The 16,751-nt window shown below is 60.4% G+C and overlaps 2 protein-coding genes across 3 annotated transcripts in view; one reads left to right on the top strand and one right to left on the bottom strand.

The window, feature by feature from the left end:
- Positions 1 to 16,751, top strand: part of CNBP (CCHC-type zinc finger nucleic acid binding protein) — a 363,505-nt gene that overhangs the window by 66,205 nt on the left and 280,549 nt on the right. The gene's annotated exons all lie outside the window — the stretch shown is intronic.
- Positions 9,414 to 16,751, bottom strand: part of RPN1 (ribophorin I) — a 28,272-nt gene continuing 20,934 nt past the window's right edge. For both annotated transcript variants that reach the window (XM_077766855.1, XM_077766854.1), the window contains exons 6-10: positions 16,417 to 16,516; positions 14,794 to 14,932; positions 14,458 to 14,577; positions 11,209 to 11,454; positions 9,414 to 10,045 (exon numbers count right to left, since the gene is read on the bottom strand). In XM_077766855.1, the coding sequence (XP_077622981.1) occupies positions 9,863 to 10,045; positions 11,209 to 11,454; positions 14,458 to 14,577; positions 14,794 to 14,932; positions 16,417 to 16,516 (788 nt within the window). In that variant the 3' untranslated portion in view covers positions 9,414 to 9,862. The remainder of the gene's footprint in view (positions 10,046 to 11,208; positions 11,455 to 14,457; positions 14,578 to 14,793; positions 14,933 to 16,416; positions 16,517 to 16,751) is intronic.

The raw sequence follows: 16,751 nt of genomic DNA, 5'->3' as shown, positions 1-16,751 counted from the left end.
TAGGATCTATCGCCTGGCTTTTAAATGCCGAAAATTAATGCACTACTTCATAATGATGATCTCATTCCGCAGGAAAAGAAAATAACGTGGCAGCCAGCCGGTGCAAACTCTGGTTGGCAGCAAGGGGATTCAGCAGGTCCCACACTACAGGCGCCCAGGGTTGTGAAAACACAGGCCAGCCTGGGCAACCTCTTCGGGGTGTGTTTTCTGGGCCTCGCCCGGGGCTGGCTCCGGACAGCCGCCTACAGCAGACCCTATCCCAGGCGTCACAGAGGCCGACGTGCAGATCACTGAGGTGCAGTGAAAGAGGGCAGGCATTCTTGTTACAGGCATAGAGCTTTCTGGAAGCTCACAAAGAATTGCCAACAAAGCTCTCCTCTGGGAGAGTGGTCGGCCATTGTGGGCAGGTAGGAAGGTAGGGGTGTCTACTTTTCTGATCTGCCTGCATGTTTTACCACGAGCGTATGTTACTTTTACAGGGTTTTTTTTTTTCAATTTTATTTTCAGAGAAAGTCGCCATACACATGCGAGTGGGAGAAGGGCAGAGAGAGAGGGCGAGAGAGAATCCCAAGCAGCCTCCGCGCCATCAGCGCAGAGCCCGACGGCAGGGCTCCATCTCACAAACCATCAGATCGTGACCTGAGCCGAGATCGGGAGTCAGAAAGCTTAACCAACGCCCCTACTTCCACAATTTTTGAAACACGGGATGCATTTCTAAGGAGTCTGCCTGCAAACCAATGCGGTGATACCGCTACGACGAAGTAACTCAAGTTACGGAGCGCCCAGCAAGGCAGCCAGGAGAGAGGAGGGTGGCATAGAGCCTTCCCAGGGTGAGGCTGGCGGCTGCATTTTAGGGAATAAACAGGAGTTTCTTCCAGGCGGACAAGGAGGGAATCTTCCTTGCAGACCAAGGAAGCCCGTGGCTGCCAGGGTTGCCGGGGGAGGTTTTTGTGCACGGGGGGCTTGAAGGACGGACGGGATCTGAATGGAAGGAAGGGCTGGGCGGTGGGCGTGGCACACGGACATGGAGGGAGAAGGGAACCTAGCACGTCGGGGACCTGGAGTCGAGCTGGAAATCCTAGAGCAAGGCCTCTGAGGGCGTCCCTGGGTCGTTCCCGGCCCATCCCTGGAGGATGAGCCGAGCCCTCGGGCACCTGCCCACGGTCTGCGCAGGTTCTCAGGGAGCCTGGGCCCACCGGCCGGGAGGCGCAACGGCCCGAGCAGCGCGGGACTAACCGCCAGCTAGGAGCCGGTCACCAGGTCTGAATCCTGCTGGGACCTCGCCTCCCCACAGTGCGACCTTTCGCTGTCCCTCGCTACGCCCCAGTCCCCTTCATAACACCTCCAGCTGCAGTAACTGTGAGGCACCAAGGGTCTGAGGATGCCAAGTTCTCACCGCTGGTCCTGATGCAAGCGGAGCTCTGTGACAGCTGCTGACAGCTAGCCGACACCCCCTTTCCTAAGCAGCCCCCCCGCCATCAACTTGTTCGGTCCGATAATTCACACGGCAGATGGGGAAACTGAGGCAGGCAGGGGGCACACAGCCAGGCAGCGTGGCAGCGGGGATCTGAACCCCGCCGCGCTGGCTCCGGCATCCTGGCTGTCACCCGCCACACACTTCATGCTGGTGCCACGTGTCTCCAACATTCCAACGGGGATCTGGCCACCGTCAACGGAGGTCCTCTGTGCCGCCAACGGGCCACCAACCGGCAAAAGCACCCCCACAGCCAGGGCAGGATGCCGGGGCCTCTACCCGGGGAGGAGAGGAGTGACTTTCCCGGGCGGGGGGCGCCCTCTGGTGGCGAAGGGCTCAGAGTCCCCGCAGCCACGGAGAGTCTGGAGAGAAAGGCGAGGGGGTCCTACCCCGACCTGGCTCACACTCGGGCCAGGGCCCTGCTGCCCCACCTGCCAAAGGGGAAACCACAGCCCTGAAGATGCAGCAGTGGCGTTGCCCGGGGCCACAGAACAGTCACGGAAGAACTGCAGGAAGAAGCCAGACTCCTTCCTGGCTGGCAGCTGGCCTGCGGGACGGAGAGAGACACCAGCGTGTACTGAGTGCCTGCTGTATTCTCTGTGTGCATGGTTGCCCATGACACTTCTCATAAAAAAAATTTTTTTAATGTTTATTTACTTTTGAGAGACAGAGCAGGGGAGACACAGAATCTGAAGCAGCTCCAGGCTCCGAGCTGTCAGCACAGAGCCCGACGTGGGGCTCGAACCCACGAACTGCCAGATCATGACCTGAGCCGAAGTCGGATACTTGACCCACTGAGCCCCCCAGGCGCCCCGACCCCTATTATAGAAAAAGTTATCCGTGGCACTCACAGAAAGAGTGCCTCACTGCACTTTAAGTGGGAGAGCGTGGTGGGGCTTGACCCTGAATACAACCCAGAGGGGTAATTTATGGGGCGGGGGGTGTCCGTGGATGGAAAATAATGAAGGGGAACTATCAGGCGAGCAGGGGGCTCTTGCTGAGGGCGGGCCACGGGGTCGGACGTTGCCTAGGGGACCCAGGGGGCGAGGGGCCTGATCAGATACAGGGTGGAGGGTTCTAGCTAAAACTGGATGTTGCAAAAGAGGCAGAAGAGCAGAAGCCCCAAAGTCAGGGTTTCGTTGAGAAGAGACTTCAGAGGAGCCCGACCAGAGTTTGGTCAACCCTGGGCTGATCCCATTCCACGGATGAGACCCAAGGCGCAAGGTCAGGCTGATTCCAAAGCCACCCTACAGGCCAGCCCCCCAGGGAGTCGCCTCTTTCCGGCCCCCGTGTTCTGGTGGAAGGTCCGGGGAGGCTGGCATAAGGCAAAGGGCCTCCGCTTCCCCTCTAAAACAGGAGCTGGATCAGGCGGGTGCTTGCCAGCGTTCGAGCCCCGTCACACCCGGGCCAGACACCCTGGTCGTGTCGTCTGTTCCCACGGTGGCAGCAGACCCCAGCGCATGCCCGCGGTGGCCCAGTGCCCGCTCAGGCGGGTCTCGTGGTTTCGTTTACTTTTAAGGAAACTCCGTAACCTGCCATCTCACTGGCTGAAATAAAAGATCCTCTAAATAAACAAACAGACTTGACTACACAGAATGGTAAGTGGGAAGCCTGGCGTCTGGATGCCGCTCTGATCTTGTGGGAGAGACGTGTTTGGGGCTGTGGGACCCCAAGCTGCCCCACCTGGCACTTTCTGCCAGGCCCACCCCCCGAGGCAGTCTGTCCCCCCTCGCCCAGGGAATCCCACTCCCCAGGCCCTCCTTTCCGACCGCGGGCGCGGCTGCTCTGGGGACGCAGGTACCTCAGAGTGGCCTGGGGCTTTGGACAGGGCTCCTGTCTGGCTCCGGGCCGGGCACAGCCCAGGTGAGCGCTACTCTGCGACCAGACTTGCCCAGTGGCTGTTTGGTCCCAGAAGAGTCACTTGTCTCTGGCCTCCAGTCCTCGCTGTAAACGGATATCAATCTGCCAGATCTGCCGGAAGGACTGAACAGAACCCGGGCCCAAGTAAGCAAGACGGGGTGACGCCGCTGCGGCGGAGGGCGGTGCCCGCTGGGGGCCATCCTTGCCAAGCCCCTGCCCCAGCCATCCCCCCACCCCGCTCCTCTGGCCAGTTGAGTCCCCGCAGCCTCCCTTGGGACAGATGGGGGGGATGGGGGGGGACATGGGGGTGGGCGTCCATCACTGACGGCTGACAGGTGGAGGGAGCACAGGAGAATCATCTGGGATTGAACACTGTGGACACACGGAGACCCCCCAAAATTGAGCCAAGTGGCATCAGTAAGAATCAGAGTATGACCTCGGGCCAAGCACACACACTGGCATGCAAACACACCACACGCGCTCCCGGGACACACGCCCACATCTGAGGACACGCGCCCCTCCCGGCGGGGCCGTCTGCGGGACAGAGGACGGGAAGAGGGGTCGGGATGAAGGCCCTGTGAGGCCAGGCAGTGTGTCCCAGTCTGAGAAAGAGAAACCTGTAGGAAAGGTTAATAACGGAACGGCCGGCCCGGAACCTAAGCTCTCAGGGCCTGGCCAGGGACCGAGGTCCCGTGTCCGCGTCCATCCGAGGGGAGTCCGGCGGGCAGGGCGGCAGGCGCCGTGGGTCCCTAGGACCACAGGACAGCCACACCGGGGGGGCCGTCAAGACCAGCTCTGCCGGGACCTGCAATCCACACGCCCTGCAAGGGCCCCCGAATCGTCCCTGACACACGCGCGTGTGCACGGGCAGAACACTGCCCTGCAGCTGCCTCCGCCCCTCCTGCGCCGGGTGCGCACAGACCCCATCCCAGGCCTCACGCCCCCAGGGGCCGTCTCCAGCTCTCCCCAATCCAAGCGTGTCCCTCAGGGCACAGTCTCCGTCCCTGACAACAGCCGCCCCCAGGCTGCTGGGGTCCCTCACCTGGGTCTCCGGGGACCCGCGGGTCTCCTGCCCGCTCCCTCCTGCCTCTGGGCGGCGTGCTCAGCGGCCAGGCCTGCGAGCGGGGCTCTCCGGACGGGCTCTGGGGCCGCGGGTGAGAGGCTGTGCCCTTGCGTGTCCCGCGACCCTCGTAAGCGCAGACACCTGCCTCTGCTGCGGCCGTGTGCTGGGCACAAACCCAGCCTGGGGGGCCGGGGGCTTCCGTGGCAGGCCCCCAGGGGACAGAAGCCACTGCTCAAGAAGGGCCTCACTCGTGCCATGTCACGTGGTCCCTCCAGACCTCCAACCATATGGTCCCCACTCTCCAGATGAGCAAGGTGAGGCACGGAGGAGAGACCGCGCCCTGGGTGTCAGGTGCGCCGCCGGCGGCCCGGTCAAGAGCCTGGCCTGGGTGACGACCACACGTTGGGCGGGACACCCAGGCCTCAAGGACAGGGGGCAGGGAGCCAGGAGCTAAGGACCCTTCTGCGGTGTCCTCCCAGGGACGCCTCCCGGCCAATTGTCACTGCACCCGATTTTGTCCCGCAAAGCCTCCGTCACTACCCGCAAACGTTTTTCTAGTTCCTTTTTTTTTTTTAATTTTTTAAATTAATGTTTATGTATTTTTGAGAAAAAGAGACAAAGCCCAAGATGGGAAGGGGCAGAGGGAAGAGAGAAACAGAATCTGAAGGCCCTGAGCTGTCAACACAGAGCCCAGTGCGGGGCTCGAACCCACGAACCACGAGATCACGACCTGAGCCCAAGTCGGANCTAAAAGTCACACAAAGGGCGCCTGGGGGGCTCAGTCGGTGAAGCGTCCGACTTGGGCTCCGGCTGTGATCTCGCGGTTCATGAGTTCGAGGCCCACCTCAGGTTGTCTGCTGTCGGCCACAGAGCCTACTTCAGATCCTGTCCCGCCCCCAGCCCCCACACCTCCCCAGAAATATTAAAAAGTAAATTTAAAAAGTCACACAAGACTGCATCCTTCGTACCAAGTCCCTGGCGTCTGTCAGGCACAGCGTCTGACACACAGTAAAGATGCCTGTGAAGTGAATCGGGCATTGGTGGGACACTTGGACTCTGCCCGGAATGAGCTCCGGGTCTAGGGAGGCGAAGCCAATGGCCCAGAGGTCTCCCTGCGGGGTCTCCCTTCAGCCCTCAATCCCGCCCAGTCCCCCCATGACCTCTTTCCTTCTCTCAGCGTTTAAACGGGCTCCCTTCCCATCTTCCAGCAGATCGTTCTGGATCGCATCTTCTGAATGGACGTCAAATACGGGGGCTGGAATCTGGGCTCCTCTCCATCACCCCCACCTGCAAACAGGCCTTTACCACTCCTCTGACTATGCCCCCATTCTGCCTGTGCTTCTGGTGCCCAGGACCCGTACTGCTCTGTTCTGTGTCCCCCGCATTTCGCCCCGGGCCTGCCACGGAAAACACTGGATGGAGGCACCACGGAAAGCTTGGCCACAGCAGGCGAGAGGCCCTGGTTCAAGTCCAGTCCTGTCTGAAGGCTCCCTCTCCCCTCCCTGTCATCTTCCAAGCCCACCCAGGCAGCTGACACACAAGTGCCCGGGTCCCACGCCAGGGTCCCGGAGTCCGGCCCAGCTTCAAAATGGCGCCAGGGCCAGGTCCAAGGCAGCAGGCCTGTGCGGAGGCCATGGGCCCTGGGGTTCGCCCGGGGGCGTTTCCTGTCTGGGCCCGCGGCCCCCAACTGCTGGCAGCGCGGTTTCCGGCGGGGCTGCGGCCGGGGCCTGCGCTATCAGCTCGGTACCAGATGCCCGGTCAGGATACTTGTGGTGAAACTGTGAGGGTGCACTTGGTCCTTTGGGGTTTTCTCCCGTGTCAGCCTCCAAGACAAATGGACGAGGGAAAGTGACATCCAGCCCTTCTTCAGCCGCGTTTGCCCCTCTCTGCGCCAGGGGCCGCGCTGTGGGCAGCTGCCCGGGGCTGGGGGCTGCCACCCAGCCGCCTATGGCTGCAGGGGCAGCTCCAAGCCGCGGCAGGGAGGGGGCCAGGGCCAGGCCACGGGGGCCAGGAGGCTTGGCCAGGGATGGGGTCTGGGGGAAGAGGGGGGCTAGGCCGGGGCCAAGGCCTCCCACTCAGGACCCCACTTCACCGCCCATCCCAGGACTCACAAGGAGGAAACTGAGGCCCTCGGGAAATCAAGGGGCAGAGGGGCACAGGGCCGTCCGTGGACGAAGATGCTCCGCCGCAGAGCCATGAATACGAGGAGGGGCTGGGGGAGAGTGGGCGGTGCCTGCCCTGGGGTCCCCGGCCCTGATGCTGCGTGAGCCCGGGGCCAGCTGGCCTCTAAACCCTGCAGGGCATCTGGGAGCCCCAGTCCTCACTGCCGCTGGGCAGCACCGCGGCCTGCCTACCTGCAGACCCCAGACCCAGGTCTAGTCCGGGCCAGGCCTGTGCTTCCCGGCCTGCGCCCCTAGATGGCGCCACAGCCGGAGCACTGGCTTTGGGGGAGGCCGGAGCTGCTCTGCCCTCCAAGCGGCTGCAGCCCTACACTTGCGCCTGCGCCTGCGCCTGCGCAGCCGCCTCCCTTCCCTCACTTCCGGGCGCCCCAGCGACGCGCCCACGGCTCCCCCAGAGACCCCAGGGCGCACGCGCAGCTCCCTCCCAGGCGGGCCCGCAGCTCGGCAGCCCGGCAGAGGGCGCCCTCCTGCCGAGCGGCGTCCCCCGGCTCCCCGGGTGAGGGAAGATTGGACCCAATGCAGAAGGGTGGGGAGGGCTGGGGAAGGCACTAGCCGACGCCCCTGAGACGGCGCCGCCCCGGGGCAGCCAGGTCCCCGCCCTGAGACACACACACCGCCGCCCCGGGGCTTCCTCCGAGAGGCAGAGGCAGGCGGGGCGGCGCTGCTAGAGGTGCGGGCACCGACCCGACCGCTCCCACCGAGGGGCGCCAGAGGCCAGGCAAGTGGGGGCCGGACCCACGAGAACACAGCCGTGCCGCCTCCACAGCCTCCAACCCTTGAGGCCGGATCACCCCAAAGACGCACCCAATGGAAAGAGATTAAGTGATGGAAGGAAACCAGCGGTCAACGTCTACGGAGCGGCTGCCCCACGACACTGGGGGTCCACTGCCCCACGTGACCCACCCTACACTCGGGTCCACTGCCCCACGTGACCCATCCTATACTCAGGGGTCCACTACTCCACGTGACCCACCCTACGCTCGGGGGTCCACTGCCCCACGTGACCCATCCTATATTCGGGGGGTCTGCTACCCCACGCGACCCACCCTACGCTCGGGGTCCACTGCCCCACGTGGCCCACCCTACACTCGGGGGTCCACTGCCCCACGTGACCCATCCTATATTCGGGGGGGTCTACTACCCCACGTGACCCACCCTACACTCGGGGGTCCACTGCCCCACGTGACCTATCCTACGAAGCAGGCAACAGCACTGTTCGGTTTTCCACGTGAGGAAATGGGTGCCTCACACACCCGCCCAAGGTCACTGGAAGTGGCCTCAGTCCGGGGGCCCCTGGGTGGCTCAGTAGGTTGAGGGCCCGACTCTTGCTTCCGGTTCCGGTCACCGTCTCCCGGTTCACGAATTCGAGCCCGCGCTCCGGCATGCCCTCCCTCTCGGCCCCTCCCCAGCTCGCACTCTCTCNCGCCCCCAGCACAGCCCGGCCCGCCCCAGCCCCCCCTCGCGGGACCACTGGGCGGCACTGGCTCCGGCTCCTCCTCGAGGCGCCCGTCCGCGTCCCTGGCCGCACACGTCCCCGCGCCCTTCCCTCACAGGCCACTCACAGCCGTGCGCGGCGGCCGGGGCTCCCGGNGGCCCCGACCCCCGCCTCCCTCACTTCCGCACCAGGCCCCCCTCCAGGCCTAGGCACCCAAGTGCCCGGCCGTGCCCGCCGGGAGGCCCCAGGCACCCCGCCCCACCGCGTCTGGAGAGAAGCCCTCCGCCCCTCCTCCCCGCCCGTGTTCGCCGCCCTCCGGATCGGGGGGGATGGGACAAGCAGCCCTCGGCCACGCCGCCCGCACGGCACACACCGGGTCGCCTGATCCCAACGACTAGCCGGTAACAGAAGAGGCCCCTGTCAGGCCGTCCCCGCTGGTCCAGCAACTCTCCACGGCCCGGCCCGGCCGCGCTACGGTGTGCAGACAGAGAACAAGAGGGCCCGACTGGGCGTGGGAGGCCGCCTCCTCCCGGAAGGCCTCCGAGACAATAACCTGAAGCTGCCACCTGACAGCCGAGCAGGAATTACCTGAATGAACACAAGGCACGGACCACGGGCAGAGGACGGGAGGGAGCACGGCCCTCGCTTCACACCGTCCACCCCCGTCTAGACCGCTCAGTGCACGGTGTGGGCACACGGCCACCCTTGCCCCAGGCTTTCTCCACACCCATGGGTGGCCTCCAGCAGTTTGTTCTCGCCAAAACGCGTCTCCAAGCGCGTCTCGTACAGGGGCTGGTCTTCCCTGGGTTTCAGCGTAAAGCCGGGAGCCCGGCAGAGGGACAAAGCCTGACCTGGGCTGTGCCCCCCGCCCCTGCGGCCTGTGCCCCACTTCCGGGTCCCTCCCTGCAGGCCCTCAGGCCCCGGGCTCTGCACACGCGAGGCCCGCTGGCATCTGCCTAAGCCCTACAGAGCCAACTCCAAAGTCCCCTCTCTGGCCGGACTGCACTCGGTGCTCCCCTGTGAGTGCTCAGAGAACCCTGTCCCTTTGCTTCGTGGGGTTTTGTCACCGTTTGTGACTATAATTTGTATTTGATCATCTGTCCTCCGTACGAACCACCTCTACCTCATCCCTCGTGTCCTCGGTGCCTAGCGGAGCATGTAATGCAAAACGGATTAAAAAAAGAAACGTTGAAGGAGAGGGCGCTCGGCCCACGGCCCGTCGGTGCCCACACAGCCCACTTCACCGTCGTGGCCTCGGGCGTCCTACCACGTGAAGCAGAGCCAACACCCGCCACGCAAACCTGCCCTAAGAAGCGAATCCGCTGGTTTCTAACGAACAAAGAGCGCTTGACAAAAGTCCTAGCCTCAGAGGTAAGAAGTTAGGAGACTGTCACCAGAACAAAGTGTTCACAGTCCCTGCTTTATTTTCATTTAGCCACGCACGCTTTTACAAAAACAAACATACGCTTACAAAATACCCAAACATCGGGAATTCGAAGGGCAAAAACCAAGGGGTTTACGGGCTGAAAGAATATCCCAGGCTTCAGAACAAAGCAAAATCAATCAACTACTGAAAATTTCTTTGTTCAAAACACAAAGATATTTTGTTTTTAGTGGGATTTAAAGTGTTTTTGTTTTGTTTTGTTTCGTTTTTTAAAAAAGGAACCCTTTAAGGACAAAAACCAAGCTCGTATTGCCTGCCGCAGGGCCGGGCTTCGCTTCCTTGAAGGCCTTTTGTACGATACCGACGCCGCATTCGGTGGCCTTGATGATCACCTCCCCTCCCTCGCCCCCAGCCTGTCATCGGAAAGCGCAGAGCCCGGGCCCACCCCGATGACGACGGTCGGGGGCTACAGAGCGTCTAGGATGTGGTCGATCTTGGTGACCAGCTCCTGCCGCTTTCCAGAGATGAGCTTCTCATTCTCAATGTACGTGTCCTTCTTGAGCTTGCCGGCCACCAGCCGCTCAGCTTCCACCGCCGACTTCAGCACAAGCTCCTTGACCTGCACGTCCAGCTTCTGCATCTCGCTCACCTGGCCGAGGCAAGAGCAGGGCAGAGCTTGAGACGGTCCCCCACCCACACCGGCAGGGCCTCCACCTCCCATGCCACAGACCCTGGAGGCCCAGGGCAGAGGGGCTGGCCGTGGAGGGAGACAAGCCTGGCTTCAAATGCCAGCCCCACTCTCTGTCCCTTCAAGACCTGACCCGGGGCCTCAGCTATCGAGGAGGGCTGTGAGGGTCAAGTGGGAAGGGACGGGCCATCCCCTGGCACGGTGCCAGGGGCACGGCGGCTGCTGGGGGCACGGCCCTCCTCCTCCCTCTGGCTGGCCAAATCTGGGCCAGGGGTTCAGTCAGAACAGACAAATGGCAGGGGTGCAGCAGAGAGACTGAATGGCTCCCCCGCTGCCACCAGCTGGGTGCGGAGCTGAGGATCTCACAGTCACAATCATTCAACACGACAGTTACTCAGTGAGCCACAGTGCCAGGCACACTTGCAGGCTCTGGAAAACAGCAGCAAAGACAGACCGGGCCTCTCGCCCCGGGTACTGCTTGAGCACATAAAGAAAAGCTCCAGAAAGAGGCAGGTGCCGTGAAACACGCAGGTAAGGAGACGGCGTGTTGGGGGACGGCCTGGGGAGCAGGGGGTGCTGGGGACTGTCAGGGGTGCCTCCGGGGGAGGGAGTCTCATCCTCATTTGCAGCCAACAAGAATCATCACAAAGTTCTGTCCCAGGCACGGTTCTCAGCACCCGACGTGCACTAACCCGTTTCACACTCAACACTGAGAGGTTAAGTACTAAGACGTGAGGAGACGGAGGCACAGAAGGCAGGTAACTCGCCCAGGTCTACACAGCCTGAATCAGAGCCCGAATTCAAACACACGATTCTAAGTCTAGGTTCTTCTCCGCACACACGAGCGGCCTGGAGCCTCGCCCGGTCTGATCTCCGGAGGAGGCAGGTGCTCTCAACACCGGACGTGTGGACGGACGGGGGCGTGGAGGCTGGCAGAGCTTCCGAGCCCAGCGCACAACCGACACCCCCAAACTTCTTGCTGGACACGCCAGCGGCGAGCAAGAGCTACCGGGTGTGCGCTCTCCACGGAGCGGCCCCGCGGTGCTCGGGCAGGCGGGGGACAGTCCCTGCAAGTGTGAGAGGAGGGCACAGAGCCGAGTGACTCGGGCATGGCAGACACTTACTTTGTCGCACAGGTCGGAGCCCTCTGTCTTCAGCCTGGACTGCAGCAGCGCGATCTCGCTGGTCAGCGCCTTGTGCTCCGTCTCCAGGCTCTTCTTGCCGCTGTTGAGGGTGGACACGTCCCGGGACTGCTTGTACCTATTGATGGTCTCATCGAAGTGACGGTACAGACCTATTCTCTTGTTGACCAGGGTCAGGACTTGCTCTGTGATGCAAGCCACCTTCATCCTGGCCTCCGCGGCCGGGTCCTGCAAGGGGGGACACCGTGCATGACGACATCGAGGCCGAAGCCGGCCCCAACCTCCCCTCCCAAACAGCACCCGCCACCAGCTGTGCAGACCGGAAAAGCCACGTGAATGCAACGTTTGCTGACGCTAACTCCGCGCCGGTCCCGCGAGGGGCAGGACTGGGGACACGAGCGTAAGGAGAGGTTCACGTCCAAGTGCGGCGGGGCACACAGAGGGACGCGAAGGACACGAATGCCAGAATGCACCACGAACGGGGCAGGCGAGGTGCCGAAGAAGGCGAAATCTCCACGCAGGTCAGGGGAGGCTTCCAGGACGCTTATTGGGTCTCTCTCCTGAAAACCTTCCAGAGTTTCCCAAGGCCCACGGGGTAAAGCCCCAGCTCCTCACCCCGCCATTCACGACCCTTTAGATGCGGCCCTGCATGCCTTCCAGAATTCTCTCACCATGGCTCTACTTCAAAACTCCTAACATGGTAGCTCAAAGGCTGAATCTGGTCTACAAATGGTTGATTTGGCCCACAATTCTTTTTTTCTCAATAAATTATCAAAGCTTTAAGACAGGGAGATGTATACATAAGAAGCTGATTGAATAAACTGACCCGTTCATTCAACGGAGTATTCTGCAGCTATAGAAAAAATTAAAAATGAGGGAACTCTGATACGGGTAATTCTCAGGACGTGTTTAGTGAAAAAAAGAAGTACAAAACGTGTGTACTGGTACTGCCCTTTGTGCGAGAAAGAAGACATGAGAATTAAAACAGTTGCTTATTTTTGCCAAATAAATCAGGGAGAATACCCAGAGACTCATGAAACCGGCCATCTGCAAGGCAGGGATTTACAAATCCATAACCGAAATTAAACCAAAAATTAAATACTTAACAGTGACAGAAGGTGAAACTACAAGAAAATTCACACAGATAAATGAACGTAATTATACTTCAAATGAGTTAACACAGGAAAACGAAGCCAATGACCTTGGGGACGCCACGCTTGGATAAGATGCCCTCAGCCTAAAGACAAGAAGGGACTCTACTCGGAAGGTGTGGTGTCTGTGGTGGCCTGAGTTCAGCAATTCTGAAACTATTCTGTGTGTTTACACAATTTAACAAACGAATAAACATATTAATGCTGGGATCCAGGAGAGAAGGGAAAATGCTGGAACGAGGGAGGTCGGCAAGAAGCCGGTGGCATCAGACTGGAGGGGACACCCGTGTCAACTGCTATTTTAAACACGTTCCTCCGCGGGCTCCATCTGCCGAGAGGCCCAGGCCCGGCGACACTCGCCGTGCGACGATCGCACCCAGCTCACAGCTCACGGTCCCCAGGTACGACTCCACACGAACAGTGGAGGAAGTGCTGCTGCGCCCGGAACATGCTCTCGTGCCCAACAACAGGCAAGTGCGCAAAAAAATGACGACACATGAAAAAAAGTCTAACCTGGAACAATGTGACCATGAAGACAAGCGGCGCCGGCGGACGGGAGCCCACAGAGGCCGGGGAGAAGAGCTGCTCCTCACGGCAGAGCGCCAACAAAAGGCATCAGGTTCTCACGCACCACGTAACAGGTTCAGACACAATCAACACGAGAGGCTCTACCATCAGGGTGAGCGTAGCGAGGGTATTCAGACAGCCTCAAACAGCTCACATTTTTGTTGCAAAGAGAAAACCAGTTACTTTAACACGAGGAATTCAGCAGACATCACTTGGCCAAACAAGGAGAGTCAGCACCCCCAGCACTGGGACCAGCTGACGTGGGGCACCCCCGGCGTGACGCGCCGCGGACAGAGGCCTCTACAGCATTTCCTTCCAGAAGTGCGTAATCGGAATTCAAACACACGACACACGTAAGGGACGCTCCACCACGCTGCTCTCTACACGCCAAAGACGTCACGGTCACTGAAGACAAGGAGAGGCTGCGGAACTGTTCCAGGTTCAAGGAGACTAAGGAAAGGTGACCACTAAATGCAACGTATGATCCTCAGCGGGTTCAGGAAGAAAAACCAGTGCTAAAAATGGCTCCGTCACCAGGACAACAGGCCGGATCGGGACAGAGCTGGCGCTGGTTAAGGGCATCACGGCCACGTAACACGTCCTCCATGTGCTCCTGAGCCGGGCACCCTGCTCTCTAAGCAACACACATGCCAAGTACTCTGGAGGGAGGGAGAATATAAACGCCTGCACCTTACTCTCGAACGGCTCCGGAAAACTAACTCTATGTAATAAAGAGAGAGGCCTCACATCAATTGCTAGGTCTCAGTGAAAAGTATACAAATTATTTTTACTGTTCTTGCAAAGTTTCCATAACACTGGGATTATTTTAAAATAAAGTTTAAAAAACAAAAGCAGGGGCACCTGACTGGCTTAGTCGGTTGAACACGTGACTCAATCTCAGGGCTGTGAGTTCAAACCCCATGTTGGGGGTGGAGCCTACTTAAAATAAAATTTAAAAAACATACAAAAACCACAATCAGCTTTTAAAACTTAAAAAAAACAGGGGTATTTTGTAATAAAACCAAGACTCAGCCCTCCTGTGTGACAAGATCTGCTCGTAGCTGCCTCGCCGGGCAGCCTCCCTGGTCTACGGAACCAGCCAGATCAACAAGGTGCCTGCCGCTCCCCAGGGATCCCACTCAAGCCCCTCCTGCCCTCGCACCCACGGTTCCTTCCGGCTGAATGCCCTTCCCCGCCTCCTCTGCCCGTCACCTCCTCAGGGTAGCCCCACCGCCGAAACACACAGCGCCGGCTGCCCCGCTGCCCCGCTGCGCACCCGTCAGGAGCACCTGCCTCACTGAACCCGGCGCGCTCTGTGGTGGCAGCCACAAGAACAAGGTCTCTCTTTTTCTGGTAAGATCAGCAGAGGCCACAGGCAGGGAAGAGGCTTCTGCGAGACAGAGTTCTGCCTTGTGCTTGTTCAGAGGGCCGGTGCTCAGTAAAGCTAACGGAACACGTCACCCCCGCAGGGAGCGAGAGGACTGACGAATGCAGGGGGGACGCCCCAGGGTACCTTCGTGATGGAGAAGTCCAGCCGGACGTAGATGATGACGGTGAAGAACAGGATGTAGAACGCGGCCACCACCAGCAGCGGCTCCTGCAGCATCAGCACCTTGTTGAACGTGTAGTGGACCTGGGCGAGAGCGAGGACGACGCGCCCTGACCGTCCGCACGGCCGCTCGGACACCCGGGCGCCACACAGGGGCCTCCGCAGGTGACAGTCGCCCGGGCCGCCCCACCTACCCACAGGGGGGACTGTGCTCAACCCCCTATGGCCCAAGGAAGGGGCCCCCAGGACCCCACACCCCGAGGAGGAAGGCACAGAAGGCAGCGCGGTGGAGCCACTTACCACGACGTCCTGAATGTGCTGCTCCACCAGGTTCCTCTTATAGGCAACGATCACGGGGCGGCCGAACGTGTCCAGGTAGGTGTAGTGCAGCTCGTCCGGCGCGCGGCTCATCTCATAGGGACTGTCAACCTGGATGTTCCTGGGCGCAGGCGGGAATGAAATACAGCCTCAGACAGACCACGCTGACCTACGTCCACGCTTTATGTACGGTTGGCGGAGTCTAAGGCTCAGGGGGCCCTGCAGGGTCCCTAAGTCCACACTCCGCTCGGCTCCCTCCACCAGACCTGCCGGGACAGCCGACCCACTGCCGGCAAACCCTGCGGACCAGCCTCCCGCATCTCGCACTCGCTAGGGCTCCCCAGCGCGGGCCAGCCCCTGGCGTCACACGCGCCGCACAGCCCTCCTACACGCTCCACCCTCAAGAGCCTCTCGGGGGACCTGAGGCGGCCCCGGAGAAGTGACTTCGAGAGTACTTTCTCCTCACGTGACAGAGAACCTCGTATAAGGTATCATGGGACATGCCCTGTTTGTCGGCCTGGATCCATTCTCCCTCCTCTGGGCTCTCACTCTAGTTTTGCTAGAACTCTCCATCCCCCTTGGAATGTCTTCCACAAAAGGACAAGGTGCCTCTCTTTCTGGTGATCAGAGCGGACACGTGACCTGAGAGGCCAAGCAGATGCTTTCCTTTGAAGCGAGCCCAGAGCGAAGTGACACAAAGATGCACGCAGTTATTCGTCCCTCATGCCGAGGGCAGGTCCCCTGTGAACATCCGTCAGGGTCGGCCAGCGGGACTCCCAGAAATGCTCTGGATCGCAGCTGATGCCACCATTTTCTAAGAGCTGCCTGACCCTTCCAAACGCGCCCCTTTCCGCGTCAGCTGGCCGAACACAACGCCTACTGCTTCAAGCACCGAACCTGATACACCACGAGGACCCCCCTTTCTGCGCCTGATCTGACGGGCCCAGGATAAAACAGAGCCGTTACTCGGTCGCTCTTCTTTACGTGTCTATATGTATATACACAACCCAGCATGAGCGCCACCGGACTGTCCTGAGCGCCACCGTCCTGCTGCGGATCACCCCTTCCCCTCTGGATGCTGCACCTGTCACGCGGAGGCTCTGTTTGAGGGACAGATTTCATAAACAGGGGCGCCGGGGTGGCTCAGTCAGTTACCCATCCGTTTCTCATGACCTCATGGTTCATCAGATCGTGTCGGTCTCTGTGCCGACAGTGCAGAGCCTGCTGGGGATTCTCTCTCCCTTTCTCTGCCTCTCCTCCTCCTCTCTCTCTCAAAATAAACAAATAAAAACTAATTAAACACATACATCTTGCACCCTCGTTTGAGTCTAACTCTTCTGTTTAAACTCCAGTCAGAAAGTCCCTANCTTCAGCTCAGGTCATGATCTCACAGTTCACGAGTTCCAGCCCCACAACGGGCTGTGCTGTCAATGCAGAGCCCCCTGCTCTCTGCCACTTGCTTGCTTGCTCCCTATGGGAGGGCCTCTCAGTCAAAGCTATGTACTGAGCACCTATACTGTGCCCCTAGAACACAGCCTCCCCTTGAGGTGCCGTGAGGCCACCACCCGGGAACTGGGAAGCTGAGGAAAGAACAGTCGCACTCACTTGGCCCCTTCAGGCAAGATGATCTTCACGGTCAGAGAATCTATCACTTGCTCGTCAAACACATGGTCCACAAACCGCATCTTCAGGGCGTACTGGTCACCTGAAGGAAGAGCAGACGCGTGCAGTGAACACCCGAGCAAATGGCCCCGGAGCTGGAGGGCCACACGGGGCGCGTGCTCCTCGCACGCAGAGGGGAGCGCACAGATGCCACCTCGAGCTACGGACTCGGGGGTGGGGAGACGGAGCAGGTTTGCCGCAGAACCTGGTGAACGGGGATCGCCACAAACCCCAAACGCAGAGCGGTCACAGAACGCCGAGTCACACAGCCTGCAGGT

Source organism: Crocuta crocuta, unplaced genomic scaffold, assembly GCF_008692635.1.
Source record: "Crocuta crocuta isolate KB4526 unplaced genomic scaffold, BGI_CrCroc_1.0 scaffold296, whole genome shotgun sequence".
In the NCBI taxonomy this organism is placed as follows: Eukaryota; Metazoa; Chordata; class Mammalia; order Carnivora; family Hyaenidae; genus Crocuta; species Crocuta crocuta.
Note: the sequence above shows the minus strand (reverse complement) of the source record. Positions and strands in the feature narration are given on the sequence as shown.